We start from the raw sequence: 18,465 nt of genomic DNA, 5'->3' as shown, positions 1-18,465 counted from the left end.
GTTTTACTTGACCATATAATAATGGAAACCATCATTCCCGGTGTATCTTATGTACATAATTGGCCAACATAACATTGCTGTGCAGTGCTAAGCTACAAACTTGTGCCTATGATTTCCCATGTAGCACAACTCCAACCACATTGGGCCTTCAAGAGGCACAGCAGTGATCAGACGGTTCCCATTGAGGCAGAAGGGGGAGTTCAAACATACTGAGCTGTTTCTTCAGACAGGGCTGTACTAAGCAGTTTTGAAAAGTGAGTTCCAATATCAGATGGGGTGAACTGGGGCTTCATAACTATGTGCAGTTTACATGAATTCTTGTGTTAATCTGCGTTTGCATTATATGGATACTTGAAAGTCTGAAAGTGTTTTCTTTGAAAATACTGAACACATTCCATTCATTGTTTTTATATATGGAAAAGAATGGATGTGGGAACATGTGTGGTTATGGGAACATGTGTGCATATGGAAGTTTATATTTGATGATTTTTAAAGGGTGCTACAGATTTTATTCCATAATGGGATTTCCAGCTGAAGAACATAAGAAATAGGAGCAGGAGAAGACCATAGAGCCTTTGGAGCCTGCTCCACAAGGCTGTCACCAATCAGAACAAGTATTTTGATATAATTAAATTCAATATCCTATACATATAAGGCACTGAATAATTAAATGTCACACTGAAAACAAATCATATATCCCACAGCTAATGCTTCTTCTAGAGAGTCAGTAAATGAACAGCCAGATGTACACTGCAGTAATTTTATTGTAAAAATGAACAGAAAATTCAGATTGCTGAGAAGCCAGAAATAAAAATAGGAAACACAGGAAACAGTTATACCAAGGAATTTCTTGTTTGGTGTCATAGCTAATAGAAATGGTTGCACTTGAGATACCCTTAATTACTTCCCTATCAGAACACAAGGCAAACTGTAACTGAAGGAAATAACACCAGTTTTTACCCTAACAGTTGTCAGTATTTTTTGATCTGAGTGAATAACAGCACTTGCACAGTTTGCTTCTGGTACCTTGATATGAGTTGTGTGAAATCATATCGGGTTAGTTATAACATCATGCACTATTAAGGTTCATTTATTACTTTGTGGTATGGAATGCCACCAAACAAAAGATCCAATATTTCAAAAGGCACCTGAGAAATTTCCACTCAACAGTCAACTTAATAAATGAATTTTGTGGCAAGTATCCACTTTAACATTGAGGCCACCTACTTCCTCTGTTTCAAGTGTTGCCTGAGGGTTGAATGTTGGTCTGGACATTGGGAGAACTTCCCTGCTCTTCAAAGATTCCACAGGGAACTTTATGTCCTCTCGAAAGGGCATGCAGCATTTTAATTTGACCTCTCATTTGAAAGAAGCATCTTCAACAGCAAAACACTCCCTCAGTAGTGCGCTGGAGTATGTGCTCAAATATCTGAAGTGGTAACATGAAAGCACATCTCTGCCACTCAGAGGCAAGAGTGCCTCTGCGGATTATCTGCCCATTTATTTCATTGCTGTTTGAGGGACCTGTCCAAATTGGCTACCTCATTCTCCATATTACCAGATGAAAAGTCCAATGACAGTGAGGGCAGAGTAGAAATGCAAGAGTGACAGCATTAGGCCTCTCCATTTAACTGATGGCATGGTGGTTCTGAGATATCTCAAATCCCAGGCACCAGGATTTATTTTTAAGTGTAAAATTTGAAATTAGATGTTCTATTGAAGGGTCATGAGGACTCGAAACATCACCTGTGCTCTCCTTTGCCGATGCTGCCAGACCTGCTGAGTTTTTCCAGGTATTTCTGTTTCTGTTTTTGTTTTGAAATTAGTGGTGTTAGTAAGCTTGAATTGGACATTGATCAGGCCATGTTTCGAGTATTCTGCACAGTTCTGGTCTCCATACTATAAGAGTGCTACAAATGAGCCAAGTTGACACTGCTTAAACGTCAGTCCCAATTCTGTTTCATGTTTGCACTGTTTGAACTAAACTGGTCCTTCATATCTACTCACATCATGTTGGGTATTATAGACATCGTAAGGACCTTGTCATTGATTTCTCACTTCCCTTTTTTTAATGCCAAGAAATTCAAATTTCCCTTGCTTATCCGCATAAATTATCTGATACTAGGATTGAATCTCATAGTATTCTCATATTTTGCCAGAATATATAAATACTGAATGGTTAATTCAAGGTCAGGCCTGTCCAACGTACTGCAGAGTTTCAGCATGACAATCATAGACTAGTATTCTGCTGATTGATAATCAGTTAGCATTTTGTCAGCTTCCTTTTTGCTGCTTGGCACTCAGTGGAATGCTATGTCTTGAGTCCAATATCACTTTCAAATGTTTTTCAGCTTCTTTTCTAGCCAGTTCAACACTTGCACTGAATGGGTTTGTTTTGCATTTTCTTTCAATTTAACTGTTTTGAATTTCATCTGCTACAGTTTTGCCAACTTCCAAATTTAATCCATAGTATCAGACAAATGAGTGAACTTGTTTCTAACTTGCTACAAAAATATACAATGAATAAAAAGCTCCCCCTTACTTCCAACTATGTTTATGTGTTTTATTTTCAAATTAAGCTGGGCTGATTGTTATATATTTTAAATAGAACTTTGTTGCTTCATTTTCAAAGCAATGTTTTTGGACTGAGTTTAATAAATATGCAATGCTGTCTGGTGTTTGCAATTAGTTTCAAAGGAAAGCAGCCTGCCTCTATTGATGTGATTTCCTGTAAACAAAACCTAATCAGATCAAGCTCGTTTAGTTACTGCTGCCAGTTGTTGAAATGGTCATATATGTGAAATAGTAATTTTGCAACCAGTTGTCAGATATTGGCTCAACCTTGAAAGAGATGTTATGCTAGATGAGATTTCCAAAAAAATTGTTTCAGATTTTACTTAGCAAACATGTCTGCAGACAATGATGGAGCTGCTACCATCGATTCAAATGGAAAAAAATATTAATAATTATGATTACTGGCCCATTAAGAATCAGAGGCTTCTTCAAAGGAACTGGCCAATGTGAACAGTCTTTAGTGATTTGACTTGATTGACAGCTCTGTGCTTCAAGCATTCTAAGACTGGAATCTATTTTGCAGACTGTTGGCTCTTTTCTTAATTGCAGTTCCCTTGGTTGACCTGAGGTTGATCTTTCCAAATGGAAAATTGGGAGATCGTGCACATAACTTCATATATAGTTTTACATGCTGTATCATATGTACTCCCTTTTACAAGAAAAACTCAAAGACCCGTTGGGCAGCAGTTTGTTCCCTGATTAAGGTAACATCTGTACTCCGTGGTGTCAGGCCAGCATATCAGCCCACTCAAATATAAGCATCATTATTGGGATATGTGAGAATAATGCTTAAAGAAGATATTTTTCAACACCTACAACCTGAATTTAGTCTTTGTTCTTTTCTAAATATTTCTATCGTTAGTACCTTGCGTCATCCTTTTTTTTGCGATGCAAATTGTTGTAAATAAACGTGTTTTCGAGATTGAGCCTAGAACAAAACAACCTGGCTTTTATGTTATTTTTTAGAGCACATGAGGGCATTATGCCCAAATTGCGTGACGTCTAATGCAAAATATCTTAAAATAATTATTAATCCTAAAGCATACTATCGTCATTCAGAGCATACTAGAATTTCAGAGGATATGGCATATTGATGGAAACTGTATCTCATCCTTTAAACAGGGTTGGAGAAAAGCTTGAAGTGTAATACCAAGTAGACAGATGTCTATTGTCAAAAGTGTTTTCCTCTTACTGAGTTCTGTAACCGGCAATATTGCATTTTTTAAAATTCAAACATATTCCTTGGTATGAAAGGAACTGATTTAAGAGTTATCGTTTATAGATTGAAAACTTCAAGTCTGACATTGGAACGAAATAGATCTTCATTTTCCAGTTGCATGTTTGGGTAAACCGATTTTGTAAATTAACAAACATGTAACATTAAGAATTGGAAGCAACAATTACGTTCTGAAAACAAAATACAACTCTGAAATTGATCTAATTGTTTATCCTGGTGATCGCAGACCTAACTTTTTTAATTCCAAAAAAAAAATACAGAATTTTGACAACGCCTTGAATTGACACTTTGATTTCACGGGTGATTGCTGCTGTGTATCGCTTTAAGATGACATTTATTTCGCGTTGTCACACTGTAAATCCAGCTTTCAGAGGCGCTGTTCTCGCGAGATCTGGGCCTTGGAGATGAGAGTTTGTGATGGCGACGGCCAGGGTGGGGTTAGGTTAGTGTCGGGAGAGAGAGATCCGGGGCGGCCGAGCGGGAGGTGAGTGCAGGCTGAGGACGATATTGCTTTAGTTAAGTCAGTCAGTCAGTACGGTTCACTCTCTGTGTTTTAGCCCCTCTCCGGCCAGTCTCGGACTCCTGTGGTCGCGGAGTGGCCTGTGGAGTGGTCAGCTTTATTAGTGTTTCCATAGCAGCCGGCTCTCTGTCAACAGCGGGAGAACAGGCGGACTGCAACCCTTTAAAGGCTGCAGCTGCTGTTTGAAGAGAGTCGGGAGGGGAAATGGTTGGAGAATAATCCACATGTGTTTGCACCATGTCCATTTGGCGAGGCGGGTTTGGGGCTATTTCAATAACCCTGGAACTCCGTATAAAGAGATAAAACAGCTAAGTAAAAAGATGAAAGTAAGCAGCTTGAGTTTATCATTTAAGGAGTCTACATATGATCATAAAACTTGATTTTATTTTGTATTAATTCCTTATTTGCTTTGTAATTTCATTTAAACGAACTAGAACCTTCTCGTTACTTTTGTTTAAACTCCTATTAGATTGATACTGCCTGTGGTTTATTGATATTTTGTTTGGTAACTCTTCTGAGTACAAACCTATTTCCATCTGTTTCAGATGAAGTTACATTGTTTCATAGTTTGCCATTGTGAGATTTGAACTCTTGACCTTGGGGTTACAAACCCAGTATTATAACCACTTGGCTATTTAGGCCAAGCCTGTGGTTTATTGATGATGCCACTCTTTTCAGGAAACCCTACATACAAAGGTGTAGACAATAAACTTTGTTGACGGTCATGATGTATTCTCATGATTGTAATCAGTAAAAGTTAATTTTTCCCATGTATCTGGCATTGTATTAAAACTGTGATATTTTGCTTAATACATGTATTAGCCTAATAAGCTTATATTGGTGTTTAATTATGGTATGCTGAGACACCAATTGAGGTAGATATTGCTATCTTAGCTAATGCTGAGAGATTCAATCAATGATGCGCTCACCATGCGAATACTTGTATTTGCATTAGATGGAAAAAATATTTGACTAATAACTCCTATGGCTTACAATTTTGGTAACTTACATTGACTGACATTGTGATTTTAGTGATCCAGGCTGTGAAAGTGTGTTGAGATTAGTGAAATTAGTGCTAAAACTTTGACAGCGAACACTTAAACATGCACACCATCCTGACTTGAAACTGTATCACTGTTCCTTTTATTGTCGCTGGATCAAAGACCTGGAACTCCCTGCCCCACAGCATTTTGGGTGTACCACACAGATTGTAGTGGTTCAAGAAGGCAGCTCACTGCCACCTTCTCATGGGCAACAAATGCTGACCTTGCTAGTGATCTTCACCTCCCATGAACAAATAAGAAAAAAGCCCTCAGCAATAGCAAAATCTGCATAGTGTTAACGTATTCTTAAAGACAAGTGGCTGAAGACTCGTTAAATGCTGTGGGACAATATATTTATCCAATTTACATCTTAAAGCTGCAGGCTTCTAAACAATTAATTTAACTTTTTTTTGTTCCACTTTGCATTTAATTTCTATATTTGATAATATGATTGCATTAACAAACTCAAAAGGGTTAAAAACAACTTGCATTTTCATAAAGCTGCTTAATGCTGAGTGACACCTGGCACTTTATAGGGCATGCACAAAAAGTGGAGACTGAACAGTAGGGCAAAGACAAAAAAAAACACCTTGAGGTAGTTGTTGTCTTTATTTTTCAAGTACGGGCCACTTTAGTAAAAACATGCATTGTGAGAGCCACAAAAACTACTAAATTATCATTGCTTACTACTCCAGTAACTCACTTGAGCCGAAAAATACATGACACCAATGGTTAAATATTTTGGTAGTTGCTATGGTAATATAACTATTAGTATGCAACGCACATGCACATACATGCATGTACATGATATCATGTGGTCAATGTGACATGTAAAGAAGGCTGACTTTTGATAAGCTCTGAATGCATTTTTTAATGTTAAAAATAAAATAAATAGGAATATAAAGCTGGGTTGGGCTCCGGCTCACCGCAACCCGCTGAAGATAAAGAGGCTACTGAAAATTGATGGATGGAGTTGGGAAGCCACACTTTGTGTCGATGGGAGTTGCCACTGGAATGAGAGCTGCCAATGAAGAACATTGCCCGAAAGGGACAAAAGGAGTTGAAGAGAGCAATCTTGAAGCTTTTAAGACCAGCGAGGAAAATGAGAAGTTAAGGTGCTGGGAAAGAATTGCCTCGGGAAAGAACACGGTCTCTGAAAGAAAGGGGATAGAGAATCAGAAGTAGACTTCTGTCTGGAAAAGCGGGTGCCTGCAAAAGTATATAATGTATGATTTTTATAACCTAACATAATGCCCCCCACCCCCTCCGTTGTGTTGCTAATAATGAATTAGGCTTCAGATTTTTATAACATGTTTGTGCCATGTAAGGATATAAGATCAGAGCCATTTAGAGTTATGACCGATGTAGTTGATGTAGCTGAATTATTTAAAAATCCCTGAGGGAAACTTTAAACAACTGTCATAATCTATAATTTTAAGTGTTATGTTTGATATGTAACTCCAAATTCAGGAATCAGATCACCAGTTCTTGACTCTTTACATTAAACTAAATGAAACATTTTATTAATTTATGCAGGTTAAAATATACCTACAATAGGCTACAAATTTTAACAAATTCCCAAACTAATCTCCATTAAGGCAACCGCAACCCATAGACTTAACCAAAAGCCAAGCAAAGCATTTTCACCTTACTAATTCAAAAGGAGGTTCTTTTCACTTTAAATCCTGTCGAGACGGTGGTAGGCTCACAGCAGCTTTGATGTTACGTTGCTTGTGCCCTGCACACCTGAAAACTGCTGAGGTTATACCTACCGCTACCCATTGAATGTAAATTCTCATTGTATTACCAGCTTCTTCTAACAAAAAATCTCCTTTCATAGTACCAATTTTATTAGTAATATAAACATATTGCTTGATATCTGCTAGACAGATGTCAGTTTTTACTCCACTTCTTGAATGCTCTATTCAAAAAATGCAAATACACTCTATCTCTCTTACATATCAAAACTAGTACACATCAAAGTATCCAGACTAGCTGGCTTTAATCCAATTAAGACACACCCACAAACTAAACCTTTATTTTAAAAGAAAAATATTTTTCAATAATATATATGTTAATAGCTTCATGACATAGTCATTTATGGCACAGAAGGAGGCTATTTGGTCCATTGAGTCCATGACTGCTCTCCTCAGAGCAATCCAGTCAGTCCCATTCCTGTGTTCAATCCCTGTAGCCCTGAAAGTTTATTGCCTTAAAGTGCCCATCCAACTTCCTTTCAAAGTTATTGATCGTCTCTGCTTCCACCACCCTTGTGGGCAGCAAGTTTCTTATCACTCGTTACCACTTCTTATCCTCCTACATCTTCTGTCCAAAACCTAAAACCTGTGCACCCTAGTCTTTGTACTATTGCCAATGGGAACAGTTCTTCCTTGTCTACCTTGTTCAAACTTGTCATCTTGTACACTTCTATCAAATCTCCCTTCAATCATCTTTGCTCCAAGGAGAACCAGCCCAGCTTTTCCGATCTAACCTTGTAACTAAACCCCTCCCTCCAATCCCTGGAACAACTCTGGTAAATCTCTTCTGCAACCTTTCAAGGACCCTCACATCCTTCCTATAGTGTGATGAGAACTGGATGCAGCACCCCAGCTGTGGCCTAACCAGAGCTTTATAAAGATTCAGCATAACTTCTCTGCCTTTGTACTCAATGCTTCTATGCTTTGCTGACCTCTCTCTTGGAACAGTTTATCCTGCCACCTTCAAAGATTGATACCCATTACACCCCTCGGTCCCTCTGTCCCTTCACTGTTTAGAACTATGCCATTAAATCTATATTGCCTCTCCCTGTCCTTTCTGCCACAATCCATTACCTTGGACTTCTCTGTATTAAGCTCCATCTACCACTTGCCTACCCATTCTGCTAACCCATCATATGTCATGTTGCAGGTGATTTGTATCATTTTCACTGTTTGCCACTCCTCCAAGTTTGGTATCATTGACAAATTTTGAAATTCTACTCCGTATTCCAAGAACCAAGTTATTTATATATAGCAAAAGAAGCAGTGATCCTGGCACAGATCTCTGGAGGATATCACTGTCTATCCTCCAGTCTGAAAAATAACCAATCATCATGACTTGCTATTTTCTGTCCTTGACCCAATTTTTTTTGTCCAATTGAACACTGACCGCACCATCATGAGCTTCAATTACAATTACAAATATCATTTTTAATATATTGTGATTGGTGCTTTGGGAATTGAATTGTTCAATCTTGTCTTTTATTCTGTGAAAATTGTTAATGAGTAGCTTTTGGGTATTTGTTTAACATTTGGCAAACTGTGAACTATGCACTTAAGTTTTAGCATTACAGGGAGTTGAATATGAAGTATGGCTCACTATGTGCATTGAGAGGATCTGTCAAATGTTAGATTGTAAATGGAATGGTTCTGCTTTCTGTCAACGTAAGTGATAATCAGTTGAGATGATTGGAAGGCTGCTTCATAATTCAACTTTAGAAACAACGTTAACTTAATTCCAATAAGAAAAAAAACATTTCTCTCAGCTTAATAAACCTTCTCTCTCAGGATAATGCACTTTCTGACATACTCTTTTTTTTGCACTATTATGTCCCTCCCTCCTCTGTCACGGGCCCCACTCTTCCCCTGTCACTTTCTTCCTCTACTACTATGAACAACCTTTTGAACAGAAACTACTAGGATATTTTTCAATACATTGGCTATCATTGAAGTGTGTATCCTTCTGACTATTTCCAACATAGAATCTACAAAGGAAAATCATTGGCGAATTTCACTGAATTTTCAAAAGGAACAATCCTCTCCCAATTCTAATGCCTCTGGATTTGGCACACAGCTATGAATCTGAACTGTGAGGAAGGAGACAATATATTTCCTGATAACTATGAGCAACCATCATCACTATGGAAACTAATAGAGGAATGTGTCCCTTCAAGTGAGACAAATGAAATCAGGGAGATTCTGGGAACAACTGCAGTGGACTTCAGCCTGGACTTGCATGCAGAGGTGAGGAAGATCAGTTTTATCTATCAGTGCCATAACTCTGGTAAAAATGTACTTGACTGATCTGATCAGGTATTTCTGATGTAAATTCACAGAAGCTTATGGTTTGGAAGGGGGCCATTAGGCCTGAATGCTTATGCTGGTTCTTTGAAAGAGTAGTTGTGCTTAGGCAGACATGCTTTTTGTCATTAACCCTGTCAGTTTCTCATCCTCAAGTACCTGTGCAACTCCCTTTTACAATTATTTATGGAATCGGTTTCCACCACCGATTCAAGTAGGGCGTTCTAGGTCCTGGCAACCCTTAATGAAAAGCATTCTCCTCATCTTCCCTCGAGATCCTTGCTGGTGATTTTAAAGCTATGTCCTCAGATTATTGACCCACTCACCAGAGGGGACATGCAAATTAATGTGGTCAGAAGCTAAGATCCACCTGTTCGGATCGTTTATAAACTGGGTCTCTTTGCTCAGCTAAAAGGAAAAGTATAAAATCAATGTAAAGGTGTCTGACACACCTCAATTGTGTTAGCCTCATCAAAAGTATTATATCTGAAACCGTGACCTCAGAGGCTTCGCACTTCTAAAGTACTGCTTGTTTGTCGAGAAAGAAATGTCATAATTTGCTGAAATAACCACCGACCTGTAGGTTGCTGAACAAATGCCCAATTAAACCCAGAGGAATTGAAATGAATAAGTTGTCAGGTGAAAACTGAGTAGTTCAGTCTCTATTTTTCAGCAAATAACTCAGTTTATGCAGCTAGAAGGAATATTTCCAAATGTGGATAATTACAAAATTCAGAAAAATAATCACTGAACACACTCAAAGTTGGCTACTTAATGTTAGGAATGTTTCATCTCACAGGGTTACCCTTCAACCTGGAGCCTAGGTTTGACTTGGAAGTTTCATCTGGTTTGGGTGTTGGAGATTAACAGCTGCACTGGGCAAATTGTATGTGAAAGAAATGCACTGTAGAAGTTGTAGTTTTTCAATTGCTCTTGTCTGCATAGTGCATTGTGATAATCAGGTGGCAAAGGACAGTGAAATTCCAGCTTTTGTGAAGAAATTCTATGCAAGAGAATTGTGAGATCCTGCTGTGGAATTATAGTAGGTAAAACATTTGCAAATAACTGGGCTGTGGGGGGAGGGGGAAAAACAAGCAAAAACCTTTGAGGAGCTGATGTTTCTGGGGCAGCTTTTAAGCTGGCCATCATCATATCAAATGACCACATGTTCTTAGGTGTTGGTCATTGGAGACTTGACAATGGGAACTTTCTTGAGAAGTGGAGCAGCGACAACAGGTTCAGGAAGAACTACAAATTGACCATGGGATGCAATGCTAAGAAAAAGTATTTTTTATATTTGTATGCCTAACTGAAGGGGTATTTGTGGAGGGGAGAAAAAATGTTAAACAAGAATTAGGGTCACGGTTAACAGTTTACCTACAAACAATGCCATGGTAAATTTGCTAATATTTTGGAAAATCAATGCCCAGCACAATGTGGAATACGTTCATTTTAATTTGTTCCTAATCCCTTTTGGGATGCTGCTAGCCCCTCCTTGTTAAGTTTCTTCCATATTGCATAACTGGTAGAATATTGCGTTTCTTCAAAAATAATCATGTTTTAAAGCCAGATAATATCCTTGCCTGTGTTTTATCAATAGAAAAGGTTAATGCTAATATCTTACACATGATAGACCTGAATTCTACTTTCTGACACCTAAAGGAAGAAAGACTTGCATTTAAATAGCACCTTTCATGACCATCAGATGTCCCCAAAATGCTTTACAGCGACTGAAGGATTTTTGAATTGTAGACACTGTTGTTATGTAGGACATGTGACCACCAATTCTTGCATAGCAAAGTTCCACAAACAGCAATGCTTTTATAGACAAACACAGCCTCATCAGTAACACCAGTGAGTGGAGCAAGGAAAGTGGCTGAGAGGACCTTAGGCTTCATTGCATAATCTTGAATGAGTGGGAGTGGTAGAAAATGGGGTGTGTGTTCAGGATGAGGTGGGGCAATCGCATAACATGGGACTGGTATCACAAAGGAAAGACTCAGTGGTACATTTTTCCCTGAAGGATGAGTGAACTTGTTGGATTTGACATTTTCTTCTGACATCACGCCATAAATTATCAGATTTATTGAATTACCAAGGTGGCATTTGAGCCATTTGGCTTCTTGACTTGCTAGTCTACAGCCACAACCCTTACACTATGATACTCATGGCATTGCAAGAAAAAATAGAATTAAATTTTTTCATGGATTCAAGATCTCTATCACAGGGGGAAATACATTTTTGGCAAAGGGTTTTATAGCTTTTGACCCATGCCATCTTGCCTCCCTTAATTCCCCTGTTAATATTGGTGAACATGCATGGAGCTGACTGATTTCACCAGGCGCTGTGGAACTTTTCCCATCTGTGTTCAGGAAGGAGTGTTTCCTCCAACAGGAGCAATGCTGTGTTCAATTTAACACATGCCCTTTTCTCCCCCACACTGCTGACAGGTAAAAACTGCTGTGATCTTAATTTTTAAAGCTTTATTCTAATTTAGCAACTCCTGGAACATATCCTAGAAAAGCGCGAGAGTTTGGAATAGTTCATTCCTTCAGTCATCTGTGGTTTACAGTAGTTTAATGATTCCTTTCCTGAAGTTATTCACATTCTTGTAATCTAAATAACATGTTCCTGAGGCATTTCTGCCTTTTGTGAGATTGAAGTTAAATATTATAATTGCACAGGATGTAAGCACACTGATGATCGACATGCTGAAGATTGCTTCCTTGTTATACTGAAAAGCTGGCAAATGATTGTGGATTTTCTCTTTAGACTTGTGCAATTAGGACTTGACTTAGGCAAATCACTCCTGATTTGATTGCCTGTTTATTTATATGTTCTTTTTTAATAGAAGCCTAAGAAATATGAGCAGGAGTAGTTCACATGGCCCTCAAACTCAAGCCTGCTCTGCTATTTAATTGATCATGGCTGATCATCTACCCCGTTCCGCTTTTGCACCCTGTTTCCATATCCCATCGTTCCCTTAATGTCAAGCAATCTCTTGATCTGTCTTGAATATATTCAATGATTGAATATCCACACCTTCTGCGGTAGCAAATTTCAAAGGTTCACAAACTGAGTAAAGAAATTTCTCCTGGCCTCAATCTGAAATGACTAAACTCTTATCCTATGACTCCCTGGTTCTGGACTGTCCAGCTAGTGGATCAGATTCTCAGCACCTACTCTGTCAAGCCCTGTAATGGTTTGTGATTGTGTCATTTCAAGCTTGTTAATACTGAAGATGTCTCAACTTTTAAAAGATTTTGTTTTATTTGTGCATTTGATGAAAATTGTGTTGCATTGGCTGAACTTAAAGGATTTGACAGTCTTTGATCAAGCTTTTGGACATCTGACCAATGGCCTGGACTTTCATCCACAACGCAGGTAGGGGGAATTGGGAAAATTCCTGGCTTGACTTGCCCACCTCAGGAGAAAGTGCCTGCAAAGGTGGAGGCCGGGTGTGGGCTGGAGTCGGACCAGCTGACCCAGAAAGAAGTGCAGACGTAGCCACAAGGGCTGCCTTGTACAGTGTCAGGCTGTGTAGAAGGCCCACGTCAGTGGCGTAGGATTCTGCCCCAATGAGAAAAGCACAAAGGCCCTTACCGCTCACACCTCTTCACCCTTCAAACACTCCCCATGCCCCATCCATGCCACCTCAGGCCCCTACCCAATCCCTTTTCCCCTCATGCTTCCTGTGCCAAGCCCTGCCATTCCACCCAACCCATATGTCTCCTCATGCCCCCTATACCAAGTTCTGCACTTCCACCCACTCCCTATGTCCCCTATGCAAAGCTCTGGCGCTTCCATGCCCAATGACCCACTGTACGCTTTCTAGAACTAATGAATACCATAGTGTAAAGTGGTATGTGTAAATAAAAAAAAAATTGGAAAAACTGTAATCCATTGATAACTTCCTTCTATGCTTGAAAAAGAAGTCTGGATCAAACTAATGAAAGTGTCAATTTGTGACCAGAGGAAACATTGTTTGATTGTCAGCTCAGGCTCTCTGATATCTGCAATCAATTTCACAATGTTTGCTGACACAAATTAAGTGGCTTCAAGGGTTTGTGGTTTTGAAAACTTCAAAGGGCCTGAATGATAATTTTATTAACTTGATCCAGACTTTTTTTTTCAAGCATAGGAGAAAGTTATCAATGGATCATGTTTTTTCTAAACCTTTTTTTCACACATATCACTATACGCTATGATGTTCATTGGTTCTAGAAAGTGTACTCTGGGTCAATGGGCATGGGATGCCCGGGCTTGGCATAGGGGGATTGAGGAATACAGAGTGTAGGTGGAAAGGCAGAACTTGGAATGAGGGCATGTGGGGCCTGAGGATGTGGGTGGAAGGGCAGAGCTTGGCATACAGGGCATGATGGAGACCTTTTGAACTTACCTTTTAAAAGAAACCCTCATGCAGACTAGGGCTCATGACTCCTATAAGGAGTCATGAACCATGACTCTTTTTTTAAAAACTTGGCCCGACTCCGTAAAAATTGCAGAGCATGTCCACTCGACTGATACCTGGGATGGGGTGTTATTTTATGAGGAAAGGTTGAATAGGCTGGGCCTGTATTAATTGGAGTTTAGAAGAATGAGAGGTGATGTTATTGAGCTATATAAGATTCTGAGGGGACTTGACAAAGTGGATGTTGAAAGGAAGTTTTCCCCTTGTGGGAGAGACTAGAACTAGGGGACACTTTTTAAAAAGAAGGGGCCTCCCATTCAAGACTGAGATGAAAAGAAATTTTTTTCTCTTAGTCTTTGGAACTCTCTTCACCAAGGAGCGGTGGAGGCAGGTTCATTGAATATTTTTAAGGCAGAGGTAGATAGATTCTTGACTAGAAAGGGAGTCAAAGGATATCTGGGGTAGGCAAACTCGAGGGGCCCAATGGCCTCCTACTGCCCATGATTCCTATGTTAATATGTATCTCCGCAATGGAGTCAGCCAGGTCGGGAGAACTGGATGCAGGCTTCTGACGGGATCCAGTCCGCACCCTTTAAAGGCATTCCCGAAAATTAGACAGGTTGGGAATGGGGTCAGGAATCCCAGAATTGGGACCTACCCACCATTTTTAAAGGGATCTTGAGTCAATCCTGTTGAGGGGATTTCGCTCACCACTCCGGAGGCAGAGATGTGCAGAATATTAAAGTTTATTCAAGCGTATGCAGGGGAGAAATACTTAGGTATTAAGTCCCTCTCAAAGAATCAATAGTTACAGTAGCTATACTTATACTTCCCCCTAGTGTAATCATATTATTCAGACTACCCAATCGTAATATGATTGAATTTTACGTTTATTTTGAGGGAGAAACGAATGTGTCCAAACTGAGTATTTTAAGCTTAATTAAGGGCTATAATGAGGGCATGAAAGCAGAGCCAGCTGAAGCGAACTAGCAAATGAGGTTAAGGGATAGGTCAATAGAGGTTCAGTGGCAGACATTTTAAAATTAATTTACAGGCTGGGGGCATCGCTGGCTAGGCCAACATTTATTGCCATCTCTAATTGCTCTTGAGAAGGTAGTGGTGAGCTGCCTTTTTGAACCTTTGCAGTCCCTATGGTGTAAGTACAACGATGGTGCTGGTAGGGAAGGAGTTTCAAGATTTCAACCCATCGACAGTGAAGGAACAACGATATATTTTCAAGTCAGGATAGTAAGTGACTAGAAGGGGAATTTTCAGGTGGTGGTGTTGTTATGATATGGCAGGTGATGTGTGCCAGGTGGACCAAAACCACAAAGGAAACTTGACCACGCTGTCACAGCGGCTTTGCAATTTGTATTTATTGTGAGAAGATTTGGGCACTGAATTCAAAAGTAATGAGTCCACTAACACCTTCAGAGATTTTAAAAACTAAATTAAAACATTTATTAACAAAAAAGATTTTGAGCACATACAGAAGATTACAATTACTTAATATAACAAATCCCCAAATTCCTAATTAAATTGACTCCCAACTACACACCTCCTTTAAAGGCTAAAGGGGATAGACAAAGTAGACAGGGGATAGACAAAGTAGACCTGGAGTGGATGTTTCTCCTTGTGGGGCATTCTAGAATGAGAGGCCATAGTTTTAGGCTAAGGGATGGTAGATTTAAATCAGGGATGAGGAGGAGTTACTTTTCTTAAAGAGTTGTGAATCTGTGGAATTCACTACCTCAGAGTGCAGTGGATGCCGGGATGCTGAATAAATTTAAGGAGGAGATAGACAGATTTGTAATTAGTAATGGGTTGAAAGGTTATGGGGAGAGGGCAGGAAATTGGAGTTGAGGCCGAAATGAGATCAGCCATGATCGTATTGAATGGCGGGGTAGGTTTGAGAGGCTGAATTGCCTACTCCTGCTCCTAGTTCTTATGTTCTTAAGGCAACAGTCCAAAATAGATTTTAAATTTAAATAGCAAGCCAGCAAATTTACCACAGCACCCACTCGACAGTTGAATTCTAAAGGCTTTCCTCCAACTTTAGTTACTGGACACAGCAGACTTTTGCGAGGCTTCCCCGAGGCTGTTTCACTCTTATAGCTTTTAGCTCTTATATGGCCCCACAACATCACCATCCTTCCTTTCTTTATATATGTTTCTCCTTCTTTAATCTGTAAATTCCACTGTTCAATATGTCTTTGGAAATGTACTTTTCTCATAATATAAAAATATTTTATGTTGCCAATATGGTCTGTACCTTTTGGGAAAAATAACCATAATAACCTTGCCCTATTTATCTTGTTAGTTGTAAACATCCTATCACCTCTTTGAAACCCAGACGGCTCCTGCACTTATCTAAAATTCCAAATTTCCTTCACACCCCACATGCTAAGATCTCATCCATGTTTACTCATTAGCATTTCAAATGCCTTTTACCCTTAACTTATTTTGCTACTTTCAAGCTTGCAGCCTATCGGACTCTAATTAAATCACAGGGACAGAACCATCTACACTCATACCTACACTGCAATAAACCACAATAATATTGTGAAACGTTACAGTTTTGTGACAGTGTTCCCATGTTTCTACTGCCTTTGTCCTTCTAGATGGTAGCAGTCATGGGTTTGGAAGGTGCTGCCTAAGGAGCCTTGGTGAGTTTCTGCAGTGCATCTTGTAGACGGTACACCCTGCTGCCACTGTTCATTGGTGGCGGAGGGAGTGAATTATTTATTTTTTATTTATTCATAGGATGTGGCTGGGTCTGTGCCCATCCCTAATTGCCCTTGTTCAGGGGGCATTTAAGAGCCAGGAGTCATAAGTAAGCTGGACCAGTTGAGGACGGCAGATTTCCTTCTCCAAAGTGAGCCAGATAGATTTTTATGACAATCGACAATGGTTTCATGGTCATCATCAGATTTTTAATTCCAGATTTATTTTTTTTAATTGAATTCAAATTTCACCATCCGCTGTGGTGGAATTTGAACTCGGGTCCCCAGTGCATTTCCCTGGGTCTCTGGAATACCACTATGCCACTGCTCCCCCCTATTTGTGGAAAGGGTGCCAATCAAGCAGACTGTTTTGTCGTGGATGGTGTCAAGCTTATTGAGTGTTGTTGGATTTGCACTCATCCAGGCAAGTGGAGAGCATTTCATCACAGCCCTGACTTGTGCCTTGTAGATGGTGGACAGGCTTTGGGGAGTCAGGAGGTGAGTTACTCACTGCAGGATTCCTAGCCTCTGACTTGCTCTTTAGCCCCAGTATTTATATGGCTAGTCCAGTTCAGTTTCTGGTCAATGGTAACCCTGAGGATGTTGATAGTGGAGGATTCAGTGATGGTAATACCATTGAGTGTCAAGGGGCGATGGTTTGATTCTCTCTTGTTGGAGATGGTCATTGCCTGGCACTTGTGTGGCACGAATGTTACCTGCCACTCATCAGCCCAAGCCTGGATATTGTCCCGGTCTTGCAGCATTTGGACATGGATCGCTTCAGTATCTGAGGAGTCGTGAATGGTGCTGCACATTGTGCAATCAGCGAATCAGTGTACATCCCCACTTCTGACCTTATGATGGAAGGAAGGTCATTGATGAAGCAACTGAAGATGGTTGGCCCTAGGACACTATGCAGAATATATACATTCCCATGAGAAAGAAAAATTCCAAGGGGAAGGCCCGCCATTCATAGTTAACTAAAAAAGTTTAAGACATTGTCAAGCTTAGAGAAAAAAACATATAGTTACACAAAGGCAGGTGGCAGGTCAGAAGATTGGAAAGAATATAAGGAACCGCAAAGAATGACAAAGATTAATGAGGGTGAACAAATTAGAGTATGAGAGAAAGCTAGCTAGTAATATAAAGATGGATGGTAAGAGTTTCTATATATATTTAAATAAGAAAACAGTTAACAAAGTGAGCATTGGTCCTATAGAAAGTGCGTCTAAGGAAATGATAATGGAAAGTAGGTAGATGGATGAATTAAACAGATATTTTGCTTCCGTCTTCACTATAGAGGACACAAGTAACGTCCTGAAAATAGCTGTTACTCAAGAAATGGAAGGGAGGGAGGAACATGGGGAAATTACAACCACTAGGGAAGTGGTACTGAGCAAATTGCTGGAGCTGCAGCTGACAAATCTCCAGGTCCGGATGAACTTTAGAAAGAAGTGGCTAGTGAGGTAGTTGATGCATTTATTTTAATTTTCCAAAATTCCCTAGATTCAGGGAAGGTTCCATTAAATTGGAAAATAGCAAATGTAACTCCTTTATTCAAAAAGGGAGGGTGACAGAAAGCAAGAAACTGCAGGTCAGTTAGCCGAACATCTGTCATAGGGAAAATGTTAGAAGCTATTATTAAAGATGTTATTGCAGGGTACTTAGAAAAATTCAAGGCAATCAGGTGGAGTCAACATGGTTTTGTAAAAGGGAAATCACATTTAACCAATTTATTGGAGCTCTTTTGAAGGAATCACACGTGCTGTGTATAAAAGGAAACCGGTGGATGTACTGTACTTAGATTTCCAAAGGCATTTAATAAGGTGTCACATCAAAGGTTATTGCAGAAAATGAAAGGTCATGATGTAGGGGGTAACCTATTAGCATGGATAGAAA

The 18,465-nt window shown here is 39.6% G+C and overlaps 1 protein-coding gene across 9 annotated transcripts in view; it reads left to right on the top strand.

Moving 5' to 3' along the window:
• Positions 1–4,230: 4,230 nt before the first annotated feature.
• The window catches only part of ccdc24 (coiled-coil domain containing 24), a 107,550-nt gene continuing 93,315 nt past the window's right edge, over positions 4,231–18,465 (top strand). For 2 of the 9 annotated variants that reach the window (XM_041208921.1, XM_041208915.1), the window contains exons 1-3: positions 4,249–4,295; positions 6,270–6,600; positions 9,114–9,375. In XM_041208921.1, coding sequence (XP_041064855.1) covers positions 9,208–9,375 — 168 coding nt within the window. In that variant the 5' untranslated portion in view covers positions 4,249–4,295; positions 6,270–6,600; positions 9,114–9,207. Of the gene's footprint in view, positions 4,296–4,638; positions 4,658–6,269; positions 6,601–9,113; positions 9,376–18,465 lie in introns of those variants that run through there. The other 7 variants (XM_041208926.1, XM_041208922.1, XM_041208919.1 and 4 more) reach the window with 6 other exon arrangements.

The sequence above is a fragment of the Carcharodon carcharias genome, chromosome 16 (assembly GCF_017639515.1).
Source record: "Carcharodon carcharias isolate sCarCar2 chromosome 16, sCarCar2.pri, whole genome shotgun sequence".
NCBI lineage: Eukaryota > Metazoa > Chordata > Chondrichthyes > Lamniformes > Lamnidae > Carcharodon > Carcharodon carcharias.
Note: the sequence above shows the minus strand (reverse complement) of the source record. Positions and strands in the feature narration are given on the sequence as shown.